Source organism: Nannobrachium achirus, assembly GCF_963921795.1.
Source record: "Nannobrachium achirus genome assembly, chromosome: 12".
NCBI classification, from domain to species: Eukaryota; Metazoa; Chordata; class Actinopteri; order Myctophiformes; family Myctophidae; genus Nannobrachium; species Nannobrachium achirus.
In genome coordinates, this window is record NC_137832.1 from 40,289,398 (window position 1) to 40,314,261 (window position 24,864).

The window sequence follows — 24,864 nt, forward strand, 5'->3', positions numbered from 1 at the left end:
CAATTCTCCTCCCAAATCAATAAAATGTAGCTATATTGTGTGTGATAGTTTTCCCTTTCATTGGCTTGTAATAACCTAAAACGATTGACTGGGAAAGCAGTTTTGTGCATGTGTGCATGCCTTTCCCGGCAGGCGTATGTAGAATTTGATCTCATTACAATTACCTGGAGGATTGTCCTGTTGCAAACGCCACAAGGCCTTGGTCAAATTAAAGCTGGTGCTTTTAAACCAGGGTGCTGGGGTTAGTGAGCTTGGCTGCTTTATAATCACCAAGGCTGAATAGATTATAACTTAAACTGTCCATTTTTTACGTGGTCCAAAAAATGTTGAGAGTATAATTTTAAAGATGATGAAAAACATAGCCTACAAGTAGCAATGAGATTTTACAGCAGTCTGCCTGCAACCAGTTGCTCTACATAGGAGCTGTCCAGTCCTGTGGTGCTGAATCTGTGTGCTTGTATAGCCTTCTTAAAGGAGTAGTTCACCCCACCAAAAACATTATATCGATTACTCATGCCATGGAGACTTGAGTTCAATAAAATGTTTTTGTATTTGCCGCATTCCTCCATAGTACATTTACCCCCATTGATTCCGGATGGAGACCCGCATGCATGGCACTGGATGGGGACCCAATTGCATGGCACTGGATGGGGAAACCTTCAGGGTATTTTATTTTATTTAAACTTTTGTCTTAGGAATGCGGCAAAAAACAAACAAATATTATAAGTCTCCATGGCATGAGTAATCAATAGAAAAAAGTCATTTTGGGACTCCTTTAATCTTAAGAATTTGCCAAATCGTGACCTAATGTCCTAATCAAATTTGCAGTCGCATGGTCTTGCTCTTAATTAACAGCTTATTGACACCATTTCACATGTCACCACACCCATCCCTTAAAACTAATAACATTGTGGCCTAGTAATTATGAGAAATGGGTTAGGACGGATAGGTTTAATACCTCCCTATGTCAGTTCATTAAGTAATGTGGTAGATAAGCAACAGCCACCAATGGCAGATGCCTCTGTCACTTTCTCCATTTTCTGCTTGTTGATCAAATCCAGTTGATCTCCCTGATCCCATTGGCTGAATTATTTAGTTACATAACAGCCCTCAGGTAATAGCATTGCCTCTCTACCCAAGTGAGAAATCACATCATAAATGTCATTCCAAGTCCATCACCCACACAGGGTATAAAGTTCGAAATCTGTGATGTCAAAAGGAATCAATGAGAATGTTATGTTTACTGGTGGACTGAATTATCTAAATACACAGATCCATCATTTCAAAATGTCTTAACAGTTAATACTGTAGCATGACAGTTTTTGTACCAATTGTCCATTTTGGATGGATGTAGCCTAAATGTTTAGTGTGGAATGCGTGTTGTTTTTGTAAAGTATGTTTCTGCTGTATACACTGATTCAGAGTTGGACAGTCATAATGAGGCATGTAAAGATTGTGTGGTTGTGGCCACATATACCTGTTGATTGGTACAGTATATATACATACAGTATACCTCATGTATCACTGGTTGATTTGACACCAGACAAGGCCGCAGAGGTCTGAAATGTTTTGCTTGTGAAAATAAATAAATACAACTTTTCAATGCTACAGGGCAGAAGCCAAACATGGTATACTGTACCCAAACTTGTATTTTATTACATATACAATACCAACAGCACAGAAACAGTCAGAGCATAAATGTATTAAGGCCTCATCTTTTGTTGTTAAAATGTCTGTCAATGTGCAGTTCTGTACAGTATTTCACACCGGTCAGGAATTTCTAAAACAAACAAGGATTCTCTGTCTGTCTCTCTCTCTCTCTCTCTCTCTCTCTCTGTCTGTCTCTCTCGGCTGGTATTGTGCTGAGATGTTTGCCCATTGCCATGTTTATCCAGTTACGGAACCTCTCACATTCTTACCCTGACCTTAACAACAACAAAACATTGGCTCACAGATTCCGTTAGCACCTGCAAGGAACACTACACTGGGTTATCGGCTGAATGTGTCACTTTGCTGCCGTCAAACTAAATGCCAGTGTTCAATCAAAACATTTGGAACCAATTTCTGACTGATTAAACACATTCAGTCTTGCATTCCTATTTTAGGCATGTTATTAAAGTCAAAATGTTCAAAAAATGTAAAAAGTTACATTCTTCTAAAATAGCAGATCACAGATCTATATAACAGATAATAACAGATCTATACAGTAATAGTATTAGCAGTAGAAGGCTGGTGATACATGGTTAATCGTTTACAAAGAACAGTACATTTGGAGAGTTATGGGCTAAGGTGTGCCAAGTGGCCAAGCTTTTCATGAGCAGCACAGCTAAGAAATAATGCTGGGGGGTTGCTGCCTGTGACAGACCAAGTTGGAGTCAATGCCAGATGGTTGGAGAGATACTGTAAGTCAGAGAATTCAATTAACAAATAATTTACTAGATTCATCTCATTATGAATTTGATTCGTGCAAGTCAAATCAACTCTTAAGAGAGCCTTTTTTAACGATTCATTTGCGAATCACAGTTTGTAAGCATGTAAGAGGCCAGGATATCTTGCATCTAAGAAAAAAGCTACATGAACGCTTCACGTTTGAAGCTCAGACATTGTGCTTACAATTACTGTACTGTGTTTCAGTCATCCAACTGATAGACCACTTCATTACACACATTCTACATTGGATATTTCTTCTGTAGACATAAATACATGTTGCCGTTGGTTTCATTCTGTGCCGATTCTAGACAAGTTTTATTGGGTGTTTGTCTAATTCATAACAGGTCACATTTAAACCCTGTTCATCCCTTATTTATATCCCTTTACAGTAACTTGTGTCAATTGACATTGCAGTTGAGGATTTGTCAATGACAGGCATGACTGCTGTTCATAGTACTGGTTCCTTTGTACATATTAATGTACTTAGCTTAATAGAATAATTCATTTTCATTCAATCAGGAGATTGAATGATTCCTGTGGTCTGTGCATAGTTGGTTCTCTTCGAATAACTACTGCCATACAGGTTAGATAAAGGAATCATGAGGACCAACACAAAATGTTCTGTAATACTTAAAACACATCACAGAAATATACACCCCACTAACGCCCGTATGACTCTCACTAATTATGCATCATCAGCACCTAAACCAATATAAACCATATGTTGACTACACCTGTAGGCCAAAGAATCTTCTGAAAATCACCTGAAACAAGAACAAAAACTGACTATTCTTTAAAGCCTTCAAGTCAGGACTCCTCTGATCCCTTCCAGATGTTCTAGATCTGCTGCATGGGCCTCAGGTTGGGGGACACCTGTTGGACATCAAACACAGCGTGACAAAAGTGTCTAGATAGGCTGAAAAGATGAAGCACAGACCCCCACAACCTTTTCAAAGATTCCATATAGTTTCATTGTTTGACAGCACAATCATCAGTGTATCTTGGATTCATGTCAATTTGTGTTTTCAGATATTTAACCATTTGAACTGTCAATACTTAATAAACTTGATCTTTCACACTGTAATTAGTGGTCTCTTTTTCCCCTCTACACCAGGGGTCTTCAACGTTTTCAGGCCGGGGACCCCCAAACTGATGGGGAGATGGAGCAGGGACCCCCTACCACCTCGTAGGGTGGGGGGGTCGGGGCTACGACATATTTTTTTTTATTTTAAACATGTACAAGTTACAGCGAGCAGGGTGGGCCATACCACTACCATTTCTAAACATACTTATTAACTGAGAACCAATGTCAATAATATCAACAATCTGTCAATTGCATAGTAATCATGTATTCAAGCTATTCAAAATGGATAGAATCATGATTTATTTTTTAACATAAATGCGAAAAATGAAAAAAATAATGAAAAAAAAAACATTTTTTGAAATCTTTTTTTTTTAAGCAATAATTTCGCGGACCCCCTGCAGTACCTCCGCGGACCCCCTAGGGGTCGCGGACCCCCTGTTGAAGACCCCTGCTCTACACCAAAGCTCTTTGCCAAAACTAGCTGATCTACAAGCTCACAACGCCTCGCAGCTGCTATTTTTGGCTAAAGTTCTCAGAATATGGAAGCTATGGTTCATGTGGTTAATATAAAAAAGGAGAAAAAAAAAGTTTCTATCACACAAAGATTTGGCAGCCCCCCTGTAGTAACTCTTGGGAACCCGTAGGGGTCCCGGACCCCCTGTTGAAGACTCCTGTCCTAGACTGTTTTAGATGCTTAACAACGCAAAACAGCTGTTTATACTGTAAAAGACATAATTATGTTAAATGTGCTACTGCAATGCAATGCTCTCATTCATTTTAGGCTTTAAGACATTTTAGGACTATAAATGCTTTGCTACAGTCCAAGTCCAGACATATTTCTTCAGTTTACATCATCAGATGAAGTGAAATAATGGGAAGGTCCTTGGCCAGGCTACAGTTTGTGAGCTCCATTGTTGTTTGTAATAGTTACTCACCACAAAGTCTGCTCCAGTGCAGGCCTTGATGTCCTCCGCTGTCAGTCCCTCCCACACCTCGATTAGAGTCAGGCCGTTTGTCTTGTCAACGTCAAACACCGCCTGGTGGAGTGAGAGAAAATAGTGATGGTAAGTTTGGGTGGGAAGAGAGAGAAAGAGAGAGATAACTGAAAGAAACTGAAGAGGAGACATGGCATTGTACAGTATCTCTTCAATAGAACGCTATGAAACTCAGGTTAAATGGGCATTGATTCGAGTTCACAGACACAGTTCTACTGTTGCAACAAAAGCACTGTGCGCTCTGGAGAATCACACCAAACGCTGCCTTTCAGGCAGGAGGACAGCTAGGACATACTCCAAACGGTGGAAATGAAAAGCCATCAAAGGTAAAACACAACACACAGTGAATTCTGACCACCAGAGGATGACTGGCGTTGAGAAACTGACTTTAATGGTCTCAGAGTATCTGCAGGGAACACGGGATACACCAACATGGTCTTTGCTCTTAAGAGGTGCGCAGCCACAGAATCCAAAACACACCTCCTTCTATCCTGAAGCACACAGGCCATTTCCTGTTTGGATAACAAGGCATGTTGAGTGTTTGCTCAACTCAGAATACACTCCACTCTGCGAACATTTTGAGGAGTTGCTTTTGGTTTCTGTGCCACTTTGAGCTGTGCATTCTGTTCAATTGGCTGAGCCTCAACATTGAGAAAGCAATCATGATCGGTCTTTACTCCTCAACCATCATATCTTTCATTATCAGCAATTACTGAAGGAGCTGGATAGGTTTATAGATCACGGCTGCCACTTGCCAAGCTACCAAGTGCCACAAGGAAATGTAATTATTTTATAGTGGCAAACATGAGTTCTCTATTCAATATTCTTATGGAAGAAGTCTTTAATATAAGTGCCCTAGATTGTATAAAAGAAATACACCTTACACGCTAATTAGTAGTAGTCTGAAGTCTCTTCAAGAAATAAATTACACCCCCCTGAACCTTAGAGTTGTTTTTCTCAACTCACATTAACCTATCCTCAAAATCCTCCTTATCGTAGCGCTTGTCCAATGCTTGCTTATAGTCCCATATTCACATTATCTGATCCTCTATGATTGCAGGAACATTTTCTGAGCACTATGGAGTGACCTTGCACTTGCACTGAAATATTGGTTGCTTGTAAATTATAGAAGGTAGGTAGTCTGTGGTGGTGGGGGGCAGATAATGTTACCGATTAGAGACTGCATATCACTGCTTTCGGGCAGAAACCTTGCATCTGCATGTTACGTTTCAACTATTTAACCAATGAAAAGTATTAACAAGCGCTTGTGACTAAACAATAACTACATTGGATTCATTGGAATCCAGGTCCTTTTTTCTTTCAATTTCCTAAAAAATAACAGCTTTGGACTTACAAGGTTTACACCCGACAGCGCTGATATTCTTCCCACTCTCTGACCTCACAGTTAAAACATTATTTTTTATAAAATATTGTGTACTGTATGTTGTACCTGTTTGCAATCTTTTGAGATGTGGATTCAAGAGTCACTTATTGAGGTATTTCTTCCCTGCTGGCAGTCGTGTGTGTGTGTGATGTTTCAAATCCGAATACAACCTTTATTTCTTATTTCTCTGATGCCTTATGGGTGAACACATTCTTTACTAGGCACTTCACAGGCATCTATGCCTTATGTAACCCTCTGGCAGTCGTGCAGCAGACTGAATACATCTGTTCTGCACACGAAGTTTTGGTTTAAGAAGAAACCGTATTGCATCAGAGATTCAGCTCCTGCACCTCAGCTGTGTTTACGATGACTCGATGCCTCGCCAGAAGGCTGGGGCAGGGGTGTGTGTGTGTGTGTGTGTGTGTGTGTGTGTGTGTGTGTGTGTGTGTGTGTGTGTCAGTGGGTGGGAATCGATGTGGGTTGAGGGAGTGTTTCAATTCAGCTTAAATGTTATGGTTTTCCAATTTAAAATCTGTTTGCTCATTTATTTTTTTCATCACTTCCAATTGTTTATCCTGTAAGATATTTCTCTCTGACTGATTGGGTGAAATTGGTATCCCAACATGAAAATACATTATAGGTATTCCAGTATATTCCAACAGTAATCATACCTAGAGCCTGTATAGGAATGATTACTATGGGAATATATTGTAGAACTATCTAACAATTGTTAAATATCACTTCCATGGATTGGAAGCCAATATAAACAACAGCCTATCACTTCGTGAAATTAATTAACCTTGTTGTATTATTATTATTATAATCTTTTATGTTTGAAATCTAGTTTGAATTCCAAGTTTGATGTCCAAGGTTGATAAATCATAGCGATAAGTAACTCAATAACCATATTTCCCCTTAAGAATAACATTGGACTGATGTCAGGGCTCAGGTTATTTGACGCATGCCTGCTGAGCTGAGCCAGACTGATGCTGTTAGCTGCTTCGGCAGGGAGTGACAGGCTAAGCCATAGAGACATCAGAGGAGGAGTCTCAGCTCATTAGAACCCCGCACAGTGACAGGGCAGTAGGCAGAAATCACACCATGGCAGTGCAAGACAGATGGGATGTCACATACTGTACAACATGGGAGCAATGGATAATGCAGACCTTGAAATGTAGCTGCAAATCTAACAGTGTGACATCAAAAAATGATAAGAAAACATCCAAGATTCCTCCACTGCAAACATAGCTAGGGCCTTGTGCCGGCGTCAATGCAGGGAATGTTCCCTTTTTAATCAATGAAGGGTGCTCCATTGCCGAAGTTGCGCTGCATTTGGTGACATTTGACACATTTGGTTCATTTTTTGACGCCGTCCGACGCCGGCATGACGCCCAAGCTAATATTTGGATCCGAGATGTAGTGGAGTAGAAGCAAAAGTATTGGAAATTGTAAATACTCAACTAAAGTACAAATTGTACTTAATTACAGTACTTAAGTAAATGTACTTAGTTACTGTACACCACAGTTTGTCTCTTAATTCCAGGTGTGGCTGAGGAACAATCAGGGTGACTAGCAGAAGATGCTGAAAGAAATTGAGAGGCAGAGAGTTGAGGAGAAAGATAGAGACGGAAAGAATGAGTCAGAGCTGGAAAAAAGGCTGAAAGAGGGGTAGAGAAGCATGACCTAATTAGTGATCAAAAGGAATCCGACATAGTCACCTTCTAATCGTTATCTTGACCAGCAGTGTCATCATCATCATTATCATTCATCACACTGCTGTCTAGTGTGATGGCAAATCATTAAGGAACAAGTCTCAGACATGTACACAGTAAAATCTGAACTCTTGGAGTGAAATTAACAATATTATGCTGCGTAGTGGTCAAGAGATAGAGAGAGAAATCAGACATAGTACATAAGGATTGACATAGAATTTACAGTAAAGGGGGGGGGGGATAACTGCCATCGTTGACACTACTCATCACTGCAGATGCCACAGGTAGCCATTTGTTGTGGCGCCGCTGCTATAATCTGAATAATTCAGGTATTGCACTCCCTCTGCCTTTAACGGATAGCAGAGAGAGCCTATCTTTTGAATGAAAATGCCGTCTCCCCAAGTAATGCTTCATCAAAGGTGCGATGATTGAGTTACCATGGGGAGTGGACCAATGTCACGGGAGTACCTCAAGCACAATGGTTCACAGAGGTGGCACGATTTAATCATACGCGCGCGCGCGCACGCACGCACACACACACACACACACACACACACACACACACACACACACACACACACACACACACACACACACACACACACACACACACACACACACACACACACACACACACACACACACACACACACACACACACACACACACACACGAATAAATCGTTCAAATAAACCCATCATTACAACAAAATTGCTGCAAAGAGACGTGGAAACAGCGTAGCTGTGATTAACTCATTGAGTGCCAATCCCGAACTAGTTCGGCTTTATTAGCGTATCGCAGTGTGCCGATCCCGAACAAGTTCGGCTTTTAAAAAAAAAAAAAAAAAAAATTTTTTTTTTTTTTTGGAAAAAATTTTTTTTGAATTTTTTTTTTTTTTTTTTGGACCCCATCAAATCTGGTGAACATGATTTCAATCGCGATTTTGCATGTTCCACCCCCATACAACCCCATCTAACATACAGGGCAGCCATGTTTGTTTACATAACATGTAAAACATAATGGCGATTATCTCAAGAATGCCTGAACGGATTTCCAATCGGATTTTTTTGTTTGAAAGCTGTGAACAAACTGCACAAATCCACTCCAATGCAATCCAGGATTGCATTGGATTTTTTAGAGCTCATTCTTCTCTGTTTTTTTCCCATGCATGAGGTGTGCAAGGTTTAATCATGGCTAAGTTGACGAAAATAAGGCTTCTAAAATGCTTGGTAGCCAATAGCTAACTTCAAGCTAACTTCATCCTCTTCCTGTACATGCACAAAGGAAAGTGTTCAGGCAAGTCATGGCTGCAGGGCTTCTGCATATACCTGCATATACCAGCATATCTCTATGGGATTTTCTCTGGTCACTGGGCGCCCTCTAGTGGTGAAAGGGGTGGCACTCAAAGAGTTAAGAGGGAATGGAAATGGTAGCAAAATAAAAAACCCTGCCTAGGGAAATAAGAGAGGAAAGAGTCTGTAGAACTGTAGAGATGCAGCCTGCACTTCAGAAACTGGTCTCTCTTCCATCTGTGGCATCAAATACAATTGGCACAGTTTAGGACAATATTTAAATTCCCTTTCCCCAAGGCCACTATGAGTACATGAAGGATTTCCTTTGTTTGTGTGAATACAATGTTCCTGTGTGTGTGTATGCACACACGTGGCAGTATGGATTGGAGACAGAAATGTCTGTGTCATTTGGCAAGGTTGTAGGGCCAGTGTCTTCTCTTATTTTGGAACCAAATTAGAGAGATTTTAATTATGATTAATTATTAGGAACCACTAACAGGGTTATACCACATGCACAGTCTGCTACTGCCTACTGTCTGCAATGCTATAAACACTTCCTCTGGGGACCCACATTCTTGTCTCCGCCAGGCCGAAGGCGTGTTTTCGCCCCAATCCATCCGTCCATGTGTGTGTGCGTGTGTCCGTCTGACTGTGAGCAGCTAATCTCCGGACCGATCGACTCGCATCTGTACACACACTCATTGGAGGTCAGAGCAGAACCTCTGCCCCAAACCTTTCACATTAGCCTATCATAGCGCCAAAAAAAGGCTCTTTTGGCCTTTAACTCTTGAACCGTAGGTTATACAATCAAAATTCCCTTTCCCTTGGATCATTACAGAACTCCCCAAATAAGTCACATCCCAGCCATATTGCAATGTTGTTGTTGACTAGTGGGAGCTGACACAATTTGACCTCTAGTCGGTCAGAGTATTGTTGCAGAACATTAGATGACACAATTTTCCTGAGGGTATGTATATGCATGAATAAACTGTGTGGTAGATTGTTTCAATGAATGAATAACTAAACTAAAGGTTCATTTACACTTTTCACGTGAGACAAAACAAAGTAAGTGTCATCATAGTGTGGTCATTTCCGTACAATAGAGCATGCCTAGAATGTCCCCCCCCCCCCAGGGTAATTTCAACAGCAATAGCAGCAAAGCTTTGATTACAAGGTAGCCCCACTAAACAAATTTGCCACTGGTAGTGTAATTCTATATTATAATCAGTCCTTTATAAACAATAGCATCTCAAAACCATCATCAAAAGCTGCTGTGTTTATAGGGAAGGGCAGATGGCTTATGAATTCATTTTCAATAATACTCTCTGTATTGGAGAGATTGGATAGAATTCCAGAGGGATGGCACTTGAGAAATTGAGTGAAGTGAAATGTAAATGGCAGGATCTGTTCCAGTCTATTGGCAGTGCTTTCATTGCTGTACCTCATTACTAAGACATTACTAAGAGACAATTTAAGGGCGATGTATCCTGCGATTGGATTAGTCTTCCATGGGACATTCCCAGATTCACTAAGCTACTCTCTCTTCCTCTCGGGTCCTCTTTGAGGTTTCTTCCTGTTAAAGGGTGGTTTTTCATTGCTGCCGTTGCCGTCCGGTCCTCCCATCAGCCAATTCTAATCTATCTATCTCTCTATAAATTTGAGAAACGGTATCTGGGAGTCAGTGTTTACGCCCGTAGCCAAATAGAGGGGGGTACGCGATTTTCAGGACATCACACGCGTGTTAGTGTGTTAATGATGACGAAACTTCATCATTAACACACTAACCGTAGCCCAATCAGGGACCAGCGTAGCCCTTTTTTGAAGCGGTGAAAGCCGCTTCCAAGGAGTGGCTTTGTGTGTCCCATGTCCATATATGGTCATTTCAGTCCAGAATGAACAGGTTTTATCAAAAACAAAATGTCTGTCACCTCATGTCCATACTCCATATATGGTAATTTCAGTCCAGAATGAACAGGTTTTATCTGTCCCGTACGTCCAGAATATGTGTGTAGTGTCCGTCCCGGTCTGATGATTGGATACTTTGAGGATTGGTCAAGCTTCACATGACAATTCGGCCCTCCAGATAAAATCATTCATTCATTCAGAATATAAAGAATGTATAGATCACAGAGTTCATAACTCTAGAACACATAGAATAAAAGTTCACCGCTTCACTTCGAACCGAGGTTTGATTTTTTTAAATATATATATATATATATATATATATATATAGACCTGGATAAATAAGCTTCGATAGAACAGCCATTAATAGAAATATTACTTACTAGAAAATGTTTTCCACTTCACCCATGTCCTTCCCAGCCAGGTGTAAATGATGGATGTTCATGAAAACACAGTTTTCTAGGGGGTGCAGGGTCAACTTGCCCACTGGGTCAGCTTACCCCGTTCTCCCCCCTATATATCTAAAGTGTCACGAGATAAATCTTGTTGGGATTTGTCGTTATATAAATGGAATTGTCTGGAATTGATTAGCATGGCTTATATAAACATCAAGGTCACGGTTAAATATAAGTGTTTTATAATGAATGAGGACACGTGACGGCATCGAGTGCGTTGCAGCTAAAACGTTTTACACATAACGAGACACACATGATTATGGGTAATGTAATCCCCACCTCCTTGCGGCTCATCAACACTAAAGTGAAACGAAATGTTCTCGAATTAAATTGCATTCTCTTTAGTTTATCCTCCAACTAAAAAAAAATTGAAATAGGAGGAGGTGTGTTTGTGGTGATTAAATCAGCTTAGTGGAGCAGGATTGGGAGGAAGGTAGGCGTGCAAGTGGAAGCGGAGAGGGCAAGGATGAAGAGAGGAAGAAGGGGGTGAGTGGTGTAAGGAGAGATGGGGATGTGAGGAAAAAAGGGGGCGACGAATAATTCGAGGAATACTATTCTAACTTCTAAGCCATTATAAGCTGATAGTAGTACAGTGGTTCTCAACCTGTGGGTTGGGACCCCCAGGGAGGTCCCCAAATTATTTTGGGGGGGTCCCCAGATGATTAACTTAATGTGCAACATTGTTTTCTCACTCAACAGTAAACAAACCAACATAAGGTGTAAAGGGGAAGACCACCCATTTTCAGTATTGAACTATGTCATTAATATACCGGTGTGACCGGTGTCATCTCGGTGTGATTTACAATCCAAAATCCAAAATCAATCCTCCAGTTCTGGGCAACACAGAAGGGGGGGAACTTTTTTTTTTTTTTTTCACACAACACCTCTAAGGTATATTAATGACATACCGGTAGTTCAATATTGAAGATGGGTGGTCTTCCCCTTTAAGTGTATAGAGGGTTTATGCACATTTCTGAAGTGACAATTTAAGGACGTTTTAGTACCTCTAAAATGACAAATTAAACATTGGCCAAATTGTCAAATATTAGAGGCAGAAATGAAAATAGACGAGAACGAGAGAGAGAGAGAGAGAGAGAGAGAGAGAGAGAGAGAGAGAGAGAGAGAGAGAGAGAGAGAGAGCAGGAAGAGATTAAATGAAGAGGGTGGAGAGGAGGAGGAGGAGGGGGAGATGTCAGCAGGGTGGTCCAAATAGTTTCACCCCTTTATACTGTACATGTAGACACAGATGTGTTACACTTAGAAAATTGGAGCTGTGTGCTCCAAACGAATGCCGGCAGACAGAGCACAAAAGAACAGACGGGGAGGAGTACGTGACGCAAAAGAGAAACATAAGGAAATAGAGCAGAGTCTGTCTGACAGGTCATGTTTCCACAGTATAAGCTCCCACAGAGGGTAATGAAGCCCATGACCATAAGCGTGGTGCTAGTCTCTGCACGCCTGCCCCAATCTCCAGCGCTATGCTTACCACTAGTACCATCTTACTCTCTTTAGGTTCCAGCATTGCCTTTCATCCGAGCACTGTAGCTGAGTAAAAAAAAAACATACTGGTCTCGCCTTTCAGCGAGCCCACAATTACCGACTATAAGACCCGGAGATAAGACTCGCAAAATAGGGCCCTTAAAAGCTCCATCTGAGCAGCCATCTGCTGGGTGAATCAGTTATACAGTAGTATTTACTCCCTTCCCTGTCACCGTAAGAAAAGAGAAAACTGGACAAAACACAAATGAAAACATATAAAAAAATAAAGACATCCTAGAATAAGACATGTATCTAAAAAAAAATAATAATTTTGACCCCCCCCCCCCCCTCCTCCACTGCATGCCCAAGAGTGCCAGTAGTAGCCCATTACTTGTAATGAGCGATTCATGTACCATCGCAATGATGCATTGTTGTGGTGTGCAGCAACCATCCTGTGGTGAGGACCAATGGGGTTGGTGGGGAGTAAGTGAGAATTACTGATGAAGCATCACCACCGTCACCACCAGTGACGGGAACAAGCCGGGCCATGTGGAGTGGATGGTGAGATCATTAACCCATTTAGGCCTATAATTATTGAATGATTTAACCATTGAAAAATAGCAGATATACAAGATCACAGCACCGAGTGCCACGCTGCAAGCTTGTAGATCTGCTATTTTTGAAAAGTCGTGAAAATATGTTCAAATCTTTGAATATATGTATTTTTTAAGCGAACATTTGTAACTAAAAATTTGCTTCTGCGGGGTCCCTGGAACAACATATTTTGAGATGGGGATCCGTGGCTAAATATCTATCATTTTGGAGGTCCTTGACATGAAAAGGTTTGAGCACCACCGACATAGAAAAATAGGTTTTTCAAAAAACCTCAGAAGGATTTGAAATATTCAAAGACTTGTAGAAATGTTCAAGATTTTTCAAAGATAGCAGATCTACAAGCTCGCAGGGTGGCACTCGGTGCCGCCCTGTGAGCTTGTATATCTGCTATTTTTCAATAGTTAAAGCATTCATGCGCGGCCCCCAGTGAATCCTTGTACCCAGGGCCCAGAATTTGGTGCGACACTGCTGAAGCCGGGCCATGTGGAGTGGATGGTGAGATCATTAAAACACACCATCAGGGAGAGACAGTCCCAAATCTAACCACAAAGTAAAATCCTCCGTGTAAAATGACTGTGAGTGGGGGGAGAAAAAAATACCCAAATGGACCCTAAAAGGGTCAGTTTTTACATTCTCAGAGTTAAATTAACGCAAATGATTTTACGGTGCACAAGAAACAATTATCAAGAAAAATCGATAAGGCTACTCGCAGTAATCAGCTGATTGGATTAGGCTGAATAAATGTAACTTCCCTCTTCCTGTGCTGCTTTCTTGCATCACTGTGCTCATCAATCCCCACACTATCAGTCCTGTGTGTGTGTGTGTGTGTGTGTGTGTGTGTGTGTGTGTGTGTGTGTGTGTGTGTGCGTGCGTGCGTGCGTGCGTGCGTGCGTGCGTGCGTGCGTGCGTGTGTGTGTGTGCGTGAGAACATGAGCATGAAGGTGTCTTTCTTTGGCTCCTGGGTGCGTGCGTACGTGCGTGCGTATCACTGACACATTCAGAGAACTGATTGGTTGTTGATAAAGCAGAAAGCAAACCCAGTGATTGACCATGTGAGCTTATTACATTTGCATTTTAGTCAGTCAATGGAATAAGTGCCACATAGTCAGGAAATAGCTATATTTTCTTTGCCAGACTGCCCTCATCTGTTTTTGTCTCTCTTGAAGGTCAGGCAAATGCAGCTGACTTTCTCACCAAAGAACAAACATTTGGGTAGTTGGCTGGCATCTATTCCACCAGCCTTTGGGATGATTAGAATACATCAACATATATAGTATAAGGCAATGCAACAAATTCATAGCACCATATCTGCAGTGCATAACAAATCCTCAAATCCACAGAGAGAATATAATTGGTAATTCCACATATAGTTTTAGATTTAGATTTGGGTTAGTGGAAGCTAACTTGCATACTGGGTGCACGTATAACACTCAGGTAAAAACATACCTTTTCTGTGATGATGCGATCCACACATTGTTTCCCTGTCAATGGCAGGTTGCATTTGTCCAGGATCTTGTGTTTTCCACCCTAAGAGAGAGAGAGAGAGAGAGAGAGAGAGAGAGAGAGAGAGAGAGAGAGAGAGAGATAAAGAGAGGGAGAGAGAGAGAGAGAGATGAGGGACGGAGGGAGTTGGATTAGGGGTCATTTATCCAGTTTATGTTCAGTCTGTCAGTCAAATGCCACATGTTTGTTTCAGGGATACAGCTGGCAACAGAGTACTTTCATTATTCCCTCCCTAGGGGTGTGTGATCCCATGTGTGTCTCAATTTCCCCACAACAGCCACACACCACCACTCAAAACGGCACCCCCTTGTGCATGTGCGGCACCCCCCACACCCACTCAATCACTAATGATGACAGGCTTCACAGCGCTTGATATATGCTCACCTGTTGCACCATCTGGACTACAGCTGAGCATCAGACACTCTCATTGGCATACTGTATATCAGTAAGAATTCACTGGGCAACACAGCACTGTGATGCCATTGCGTCACGCCAGCCCAGAGCGTTCCAAGAGTAAACCAATTAAGCCAAATCCCACACCCCTGTGAGGTGATTTATATACACTGCAGGACTGGCCTAATGGATGCATTTGTCCCACCCCCCAAAAAGACTTGTTTCCATTTTTACATGTGCGTTTAACTTAACCATAAGCTAAATAACCGGAGACTGCAGGAGGCCGTCTGTCTACAGAGAACCTCGTGGGGCTGAACTGGCACACACTGACTGACAAAGAGGCATTAAGCAATCCATTAGCAGAATCATCCTCAATCAGTCATTATGCGCTCTCACTCATTATCATAGAAGAGAGAGACAAGGTGCACTGGTTGGAGGCACTTGTGTATCACAGGCTAAACGGTCCATTAAATAGGACTTCTTGGAAATTAAAATTAGGAAGCAAATGGAGGGGAGGGGAAAAAACAAGAAAGAATGAGTTACTAATTGACGGTTCCAATGCTAAGGAGGGGGGAAATGAGTACAATAGATGCACACATTATGTACAAAGTGGACAAAGTACTCAACCTCAATGCTTGAGTCAAAGTATAGATATTCCTGGTCAAACATTACTCAATTATAAGTGATCAGTCAAACTCATTGAGTTGAAGTACTTAAAAATATAATAAAAACAAAGTACATGCTTTAAAAATATCTAGTTTTCAAAATTGCAAACAACTTTAGAATACATGTACAATTCAAAGGTCTTCCAGAAAGCAATAATGGTGAAAATGAGCTTGGAGATCGGTGTATTTGAAATAGGGCTCACGTTTTTCCCTTCCTAGAAATGTGGTAGAGGTCAAAAGCACAACACCGTATTTGTCTTTGAAATGTAGTGGAGTAAAAGTCAAAGTGTCCAAAAATATAAAGTACAATACAGTAAAGATAAAATGAACTTAAGTACGAAACTCAAGTATATGTACTTAGTTACTGTCTACCATTGCATGCACTTGCTGCAACACATGTCCAGTAGTACAGTACCTTGGCTGAATGTTCCATGGTCACCACCACCTTGGTACCAGCACTGGCCACTAGGTCCATGGCTCCTCCCATTCCCTTCACCATCTTCCCCTAAGGAGAAAAGATGCTTTGGTTCACTGAATGATTTATTAGGCGACATTCATTAATTTATGCATTCAGCCTTTTGATTTCAGGAGAATGTTTTTCACAGCAAACATTTGAAAAGAGTACAAACCAGGTTTTGAGAATTGTGAGACTTTTTGCATTTCTGGCACTCCCAAGTGAGCTTCAGAACAAGTACACCAAGTCTGGAAACAATACTTTAACTTAAAGGGGAACTTCACCCATTTCCAACCTATCTTCATTGGTCCTCAATAATGCTCATTATTAAAATGTCTCAGAAGAGGGCTGTGGAGAGCTCATAAACAACTGCTGAATATTTGTATAAGGAGTAGCAAAAGAACAGAGAGAAGAACAGAAAGACATAGACACTGAATAAAAATATGTGTGTGAAAACTCACAGAAACAACATGTCTATAGAACGCGAGACAGAAATAAAGGTACAGTACCATGCGGTGCAGTATCTCAAAAAAATATGTTTATATACTTTTAGCTTAACAAAGCCACAGCATTAACTGAAACAATGCAAAAGCATGCAGGATTCCATTTAAACAGGAATAAATATTGCATTAATTGTATTAAAATGGGAGACAAGAAAAAAAAATCACCATAAAAATATAATTGCCAGGTGGGAGAAAGATTGTCTATGACTATCTCATTCTTCTGTTTCTGAATAAGGAATGCTGACATGTAGCTATCGCTGCAGGGCAGTGGCTGTGTAACTGAATTAAAATCCCATTCGCTCATCAATCATACGTAGGAAGAGCTTGCCATGCTCTCTGCTCAATAACCAGAGGATATGTTGGGCACGCCACATCATAAGGATACTGTATGCCTCAAGGGAGGCAGGCTGGGTGAGGAAGATATCAGCTGAGGGGAGAGTGACTACCAGCGGTAAACTGCAGTGGGGTGTAAGGGGGTGGGGGGAGGTCGGGTCCATGTGTGAATTTAATTTCTGAACGTGCCCTCAACAGCACATACTGTATCCGAATGTTCACATATGAAGTGGAAACCACTGAAAAACACCTGTTTTCAAAATAGATTATGTCCATCCTAGCAAGCCAATTCCCTGCAAAACGTGTTCAGGTTAAAAAAAATAATAAAGAGGACAATGGGAATGATGAATGTCTGACCTCTGCAGAGCTTTTCAGATGGCTGCTCAACTAAGTTATATCTTATTCTTATTCTATAACCCGTATCCTTGGACGGTGACTCCGAGATGGCAGGCTAAAAGGACACTGTGGCCTTTCTCATATTGCCAACATTAATTTGCTCTCTGGTGCTCAAAGTGCTTGGTGTGTGTGTGTGTGTGTGTGTGTGTGTGTGTGTGTGTGTGTGTGTGTGTGTGTGTGTGTGTGTGTGTGTGTGTGTGTGTGTGAGAGAGAGAGAAGATAACACAACATGGGGGGGTTAGATTTACAGCTATGTTATGTTAGTAGACATTCAATAATGGAGTCCACCCAGCCATTGGGCTGCCATTAATGAGAGTGGGTGCAAGCGGTGCCACATACAGCCATTTAACCCTGTTACAGCTCATTGAATAAGGTTGCTGAGTGCAAAGATACAATTAAGCAAATGCAAAAAAAGGGGGGAAAAAATCTGCTTTTGATCACTAAACCATTAAAAATGGGGATGAGGAGGCTGTGTATAAAATTAATCAAATGGCCCAGGGCATCTGCATGGCATTGGGCACCGACACCCATTACTGGCACCGAATCCCCATCTGCAAGCCATAAACGATACTACTGTAATGCAGCCATTAAAGCTACTGGTGCTGCCACAGGCCGTTGGACGTCAGGCCATTGTCCATCAGCTGTGGAGTGAAATGGACCAGCAACAGTGCCTGTGTGGCATCGCAACCGGTGCCAGCATCCTGACATCCAGCATTAAAATTATACTAGGTTTTTAGCCTCGAATGGGTCATCTCTGTTTGCTTCCACCATTATATATAACATATATCCGGGAAAACATATGAAATTGAGCACCTGGTTTGTAAATGTGGGGACAAATGTCAGTTATAAGGTCCCTGCACAATATAAAAAAAATATATCATAATTGAAAAAGAGGGGTATGAGGCTTGTCATTGTCCTATATCACACTGCATTTGCTCATCCTTGGCTCCACAGCTTAGCATCTGGTTATCTGAGCCAGCTTTGATCTTTAAGCTGCTTCATATAACGCAATTTGTGTGTGTGTGTGTGTGTGTGTGTGTGTGTGTGTGTGTGTGTGTGTGTGTGTGTGTGTGTGTGAGAGAGAGAGACAGACAGACAGACAGACAGACAGACAGACAGACAGACAGAGAGAGAGAGAGAGAGAGAGAGAGAGAGAGAGAGAGAGAGAGAGAGAGAGAGAGAGAGAGAGAGAGAGAGAGAGAGAGAGAGAGAGAGAGAGAGAGAGATTTTGGCTGCGTATCGTGTCGCTCACCATAAATAGCTCATCTACAAGCTCACAGAGTGTGGCTCCGCGGCGGGTTGTGAGCTTGTAGATCTGCTATGTTCGGTGAGCGACGCCACCATACAAACAAGTATAAATCACCCTTAAGGAGAGCATGAGACTAAGCATGTGAGACAGAGACAGAGAGAGAGAGAAGGGGAGCATGAGACAGGGAATGAAATGATAACCTATTTCATCCTGCACACTAAACTGATTTTATTCAATCCAATCAAGGTGTAAACTTTTGTTGGCCGTTGCATAGACTTGTTTTGTCTGGCTGAGCGTGGTTGCTAGGATACAGGGACTCTGCTCACCTGGAGTCTGTGGTGGACATAAATGGGTCCTTTCAAGGACATCGACCCTTTTCACCTGTTCCATGTTCATGACCTTTAGGATTCCGGACAACACCCTTTCACCAAACCTAACAATAATTCCAGAGGATCTCAAACATAAATGGATGTCACAGCTTTTGTTGTCGGGATCATGTCATATAAATTATGAAAAATAATTATGAAAAGTAACGACCATGTTACATCAAAATAGTTAATGCCTCATTCATACAGAATGATGCCTTTATTGGTGGTGAAAAATCAACATCATTCGCCACATAATGTTCACGTTCTGTAGCTCATTAGCTTGAATTAATGAGAATTGCACATAATATTGCACATAATATTGGCCTAATTCATATAAAACTGGGGTTTCTTGGAATCACTGCTTTACATTGTACCAGGCAAACCTACGGGACAGGTTGGCAGCCAAACCTACAGAAAGGAAGAATGAAAGGACAATATCCAAATTATCCACGGAAGGGAAACATCCTCTGCCAAGTGCTCAACAAGCGCAGCGGTAATTTAGGCGTTTAATTAAAACAGCTTTGATGATATTAACCTTGCCCGGTCCGAGTGAAGTCTCACAGGTTTTAATTTCCTCGCCGCTCTGATTGTGTCCTTTTGCATCCTGCAATCCTGGTGTTGGGAGGAGGTAAGTGTGTGTGTGTGTGTGTGTGTGTGTGTGTGTGTGTGTGTGTGTGTGTGTGTGTGTGTGTGTGTGTGTGTGTGTGTGTGTGTGTGTGTGTACGAGTGTGCGTGTGCGTGCGAGTGTGTGCGTGTACAAGGACAGCTGCAGAGATGCCATTGAACACACTTCATTATCGCAGGCAAACAAAACATGAAAACAAGTCGTGACAAGTCTGACCTCTCTGACATTCTCATACAAAACCCATTGTCAAATTTGCAAATCACCACCCATCTTTGGAGGGAGCCTACGTGCGCTTTTACCTACGTATGAGGCGAATGTGCGTTGCATAATGTGGATGTAATTGCCTAACACGGTATGTACATAGTGAGCATGAGAACCAAACCCAATCACTTTCATGTTATCTTTCTTTTTGTTCTATTTCTTCTTCTTTTTTTTTAACACCGTTTCAAATTAGATCTCTGATGAGAAAATCTTTGTGCAACAGTTCCCATGGATGTGTCACACCCCCCACACCACACCCCCCCATATTCTGGTATTTGACTCTGTAGCTGGTTCATTGAACTCTCCCTTTGAAATTAATCCTTGCCAAAGGGAGATATGGTAGGTACAGTATATCGTCATTGTCGGACAGAAACCTTGTATCTCCAAGTTTCAGATTTGTAGAAGCCCTGCTTCTTCATACAAGGCCGTCGCACAAGTAGTGAAAACACAACCGATCTACAAGCACACACCGCCTCGCACGGTGAGGCGTTGTGTGCTTGTAGATCGGCTGTTTTCACTACTTTGAATAATTTTTAAAATGATAAATGCAAAACGAACGGTTTTGGACATACAAGGTTTTCACCCGACAACGACGATATGCAGGATACATAAAGTAGCCCCCCCCACATATGCTAATTAAATAGGTGCTGAGGAGCAAGTTCAAGATGAAATCTCCATTCACTTATTCACTTAATGCCTTTAAAAAGGGGGAGGGAGGTGTGTGTGAGTTCTGGAGGGAGCGTTGTAGAAGGATCAAGCTAAGAGGAGACCTTCCCAGGTGGAAGCTCTACTGGGATGACAATGCACGATGTTGCTCTTTGAACCCGTCTACCACTGTACGTCTATAACGCTAGGCATAGTCTAGCTGGCGCTGTTGCGTTACCATGACAACATGTACATTTTCATCTTGTGGGTTGTGTAGCCCTTGTGTTCACTTATCAGTCAACGACTGGAGAAACATGGTAGAAAATCACCCCCTTGACAACCCAAGAGCTCCCACTTCCTTCCTCCCTCTCTCTCTCTCTCTATCTGGCTCTCTGACAATCTCCTCTGTCTGATACAAATGCCTCTCTCTATTTAAGCCATTAAGATCGGGAACGCATCTGTTTCACGTAATGACTTTAACCATTATTCTTTATACTTTGGCTATACAAAAATAGCAGATATACAAGCTCATAGCGAGGCACTCGGTGCCACACTATGAGCTTGTAGATCTGCTATTTTTGAAAACGCAGTGAAAATGTGTGCAAATCTTTGAATATTCTTTTAAAGCAAACATTTTTAACTAAAATCTTTGCTTCTGGGGGGTTCCTGGAACAAAATATTTTGATATGGGGTCCGCGGTCAAATACATATAGTTCTAGGGTTCCTTGACATTAAAAACTTTGAGGACTACAGATAAAGAAAATTTTGTTTTTCAGAAACCCATTAGGATTTAGAAGACATTTTTAATGGGTTAATAACATAGCGACAGACTGCCGAGAGAATCGTTGCCCAGACAACTAATGACAAGTGCCAGCGGCAGAGGCAGGACTAGCAGAAAACAATAGGCTCCATGTTCAGTTTCAATGGACGACGCTCTTGTGTACGGAGTCCCTTATATATGTAACCAAGGGATAGAATATTGTCATAAATTACATTTAACCACTTGAGCCCCATATGATCCTTTTGCATGCATGTTCCAAATAGTGGCACCAGATTGAAAGTGGTTAATACAGTTTTTGAAGAAATAATGCCCTTTTGAACCTTTGAGCCAAAGTTCAAATTACAGTGAGCACAGTGTACATTCCATCTAGCGGGCCATTCCACATGAACTGCAAGAATGGAATAATAGGCCTAAAATACCCATTAGTAATGCAAGAGATAATATCCGCTCCACCGGTTGTTGTTGACAAATAACTCCCGACAGGATGATTTCGTCTCGATGTTTAATCATCCTGTCGGGAGTTATTTGTCAACAACAACCGGCGGAGCAGATATTATCTCACTTATTACACGGCTACTTGAGAAATAAATTGACGCAAATATTCCTTAAGTGTTGGGCCGGCAGTCCGCCGAGCACAACACGGTCGCCTCTGAAATTTTTTGGTTAATAGAGCGTGACGTAATTTACACATCCTACCTGGTTCGCGGTTTTCTTGCCCCATTCTGAATTCCCATTGACCTTTTTCATATCGCGTCATATAAGAACTGTGTTCCAATTATAAACAAATTATCTCAGCGGTTTGACTCATATGGATATGAAGAATCAACTGATGGTGAGAAAACGCTAATGTTACTGTCGCCGAATTAGTTACATTTTCACCAGAAACAGACTGTATCAAATATGAGTGATTGACTATAATAAACCAGTAAGACTCCCTAATCGGGAGATAAGCGACCGTTGGTCGCTTATCTCCTGTCACACTGCTGACATCAGTATGACATCACACCGTACACAAATGACCCTTATATAAGACCGGCATTATCTGGGTGGGTGACGTGACGTAACGTTTTCGCTGTCCTCGGTGTCAAACATGTATAAATAAAAAATATATTTGTCAAAAACCTTCTGAATATTGTGCAGGACATTAAGCTTTATGTGAACTTACTCAAGATTAAAACATTTCATTCCTCATTTCTTCAGAATCTTCAACCAAACATGGCAAAACTCATATGGTGTGACTGTCCTGACCTTGTTTCTCAAAGTGGGAACTTGAATAAAACTAAGAAAAAGAATTGCTAAAAATCATTTGAAAATGAATTTAGGCTAAAAAAAAATTCTATTTTGAGCCTATATCTTTTCAAAGTCAAAGCATAATGTTTTCAGTCATTTCTGATCAAAAACATTTTGTCCCCCAACCCAAAATCATTTGGTGTGACACTAGTTTGGAAAAATTAAACAGGCAATTATTTGGACACCTATTGGCTAGAGAGGTCCTTCTTCTGTAAGGCTATTCAGCACTCCCAGCACAACTGCAAGACAGGTGTCTGAGGTGAGTTATGATTTTAACATTTTCATGAAATGCCATCTTGTTGAAACGTTGACAAACTCACCATTCTGGATGTCTTTTGGTGTGACACCTTTTCTTTAAAAAAAGCTTAAGTTATTTGAAGTTTTGGTCATATTTCCATGTAGATCTAGGCTGCTTTGTTATAGCTAGCATGCTGTTAGCATGCTAATGTGTACATAGTAGCCTCAAGGTAAACCTAAATGGAGAAAACAGTAATATGGTGTGACACTTAATCATATGGTGTGACATGTCTGCTTGTCACACCATATGACTTGACTGTCACACCATATGATTTATACTGTATTTAACTACAGATATAACAACAAATAACAAAGTTCCATGTTTCTTTTGTACATTTAAACATTTGTTTTAAACATTTTTACATAAAATGTAATTTAGCTTCATTCAGTGATACTTCAAATTCATCAGACAGAGCAGAAACCCCTTCACAGAAACCTTAACATATTGTTTCAATCTAAACAATATTTTCTCTTTGTCTTAAACTATACATTGCATTTTCTTTTGTCAGCTGGAAAATGACAAGTGCTGAGAGAACGAGAAAGTACAGGGAGAAACTAAACAATGACCCAGCAAGGAGAGAGGAGCCAAAGGGGCGAGACTGCATTTTCTACGAAGAGCAGGAGGTTGTCTGTGGCATAGCAGAACCGCAACAAGGCAGCCGGTTTGCTACCCTCACCAAATACGACTGGCTGATGTACAATACAGTCTAAATGTATAATCTAATCTGATCTAATACTTTTGTACTTTCACTCACTGGACTGGACAGTGGACAGTGTTAAGGTAGGACCCGAGACAAAACTAGCGAAAATAGCTGATCTACAAGCTCTCAACACGTTGTGCTGCGAGAGCTTGTAGATCAGCTATTTTCGGAGTTGCGCAACCCAGCACTCTTTAGCTAGTGGAGATGTGGTGTAATGTCATGATTCCTAATTACATTTGTTCAACACAAAATGCTGTGTTCAAGTTCAGGAGACTTCGGAAAAAAGCAATTTACCTGAATGCTGAGTTCTGTTTCCACTAATTGGTGTTAATAAAATGTTGCCTTCAATGCCTTGGCTCCAAGTGTGGCTATGCGCCTTATTGTCCCTTTAGGATCCTTCTGCCGTGGGCCGGCAGAAGACTTAGGTGTGCGTAGCATTCCTGTGCACATCCTCATCATCCATCTACTACTACAATTCTTTCTTATCCCATGTTAAAGCCCTACAATAATATCCTGTTCAGAAATATTAAGGCCATGTTATCCTGGGTAATTGTTTAATCAATCAGTAGTTCAGTTCAGTACTCACTAATAGGTAGGTTAAAACACAGTTTGCTTTGACACATGAAGATATGATCATACGGTGTGACACTAAATCATTTGGTGTGACATTCCAAATAGTGAGAAATCATACCTTTATTAATGATTAAACCAAAAAAATGTTTATGGATTACATAGAGAATATTATCAGGAAGAGTCACAAATATTTGTGTAATTTTAGAGAAAGTTTTGACAGAATACATTTAAAATATGTTGAAGATCATGAACATGGGCCTCACACAGAGTGTCGATTATGAAAAAAATATACAGATATAATTAATTTTCAAAAAACTATAGTGGATCACTGGTTAGTTATGATAAAGGACTTTGATAAAGTGAGTAACTTAAGAAAGATGTACTCCATTTTCATTTTATGAACAATTATTTTCATGTCACACCATATGACGATTTTAGGCACAAGTACAACAAACTGCTGAATAAAGTCTGATTCCAAT

At 41.1% G+C, this 24,864-nt stretch overlaps 1 protein-coding gene across 2 annotated transcripts in view; it reads right to left on the reverse strand.

The window, feature by feature from the left end:
* Positions 1–1,631: 1,631 nt before the first annotated feature.
* Positions 1,632–24,864, reverse strand: part of oxct1a (3-oxoacid CoA transferase 1a) — a 72,977-nt gene continuing 49,744 nt past the window's right edge. The window contains exons 14-18 of one of the 2 annotated variants that reach the window (XR_013962567.1): positions 16,325–16,414; positions 14,795–14,875; positions 4,450–4,551; positions 3,195–3,303; positions 1,632–2,400 (exon numbers count right to left, since the gene is read on the reverse strand). Coding sequence is in view for 1 of the 2 variants with exons in the window: in XM_080738220.1 (XP_080594346.1) it covers positions 3,268–3,303; positions 4,450–4,551; positions 14,795–14,875; positions 16,325–16,414 (309 nt within the window). In the remaining variant the exon portion in view is untranslated. Of the gene's footprint in view, positions 3,304–4,449; positions 4,552–14,794; positions 14,876–16,324; positions 16,415–24,864 lie in introns of both variants that reach the window. The other variant, XM_080738220.1, reaches the window with a different exon arrangement.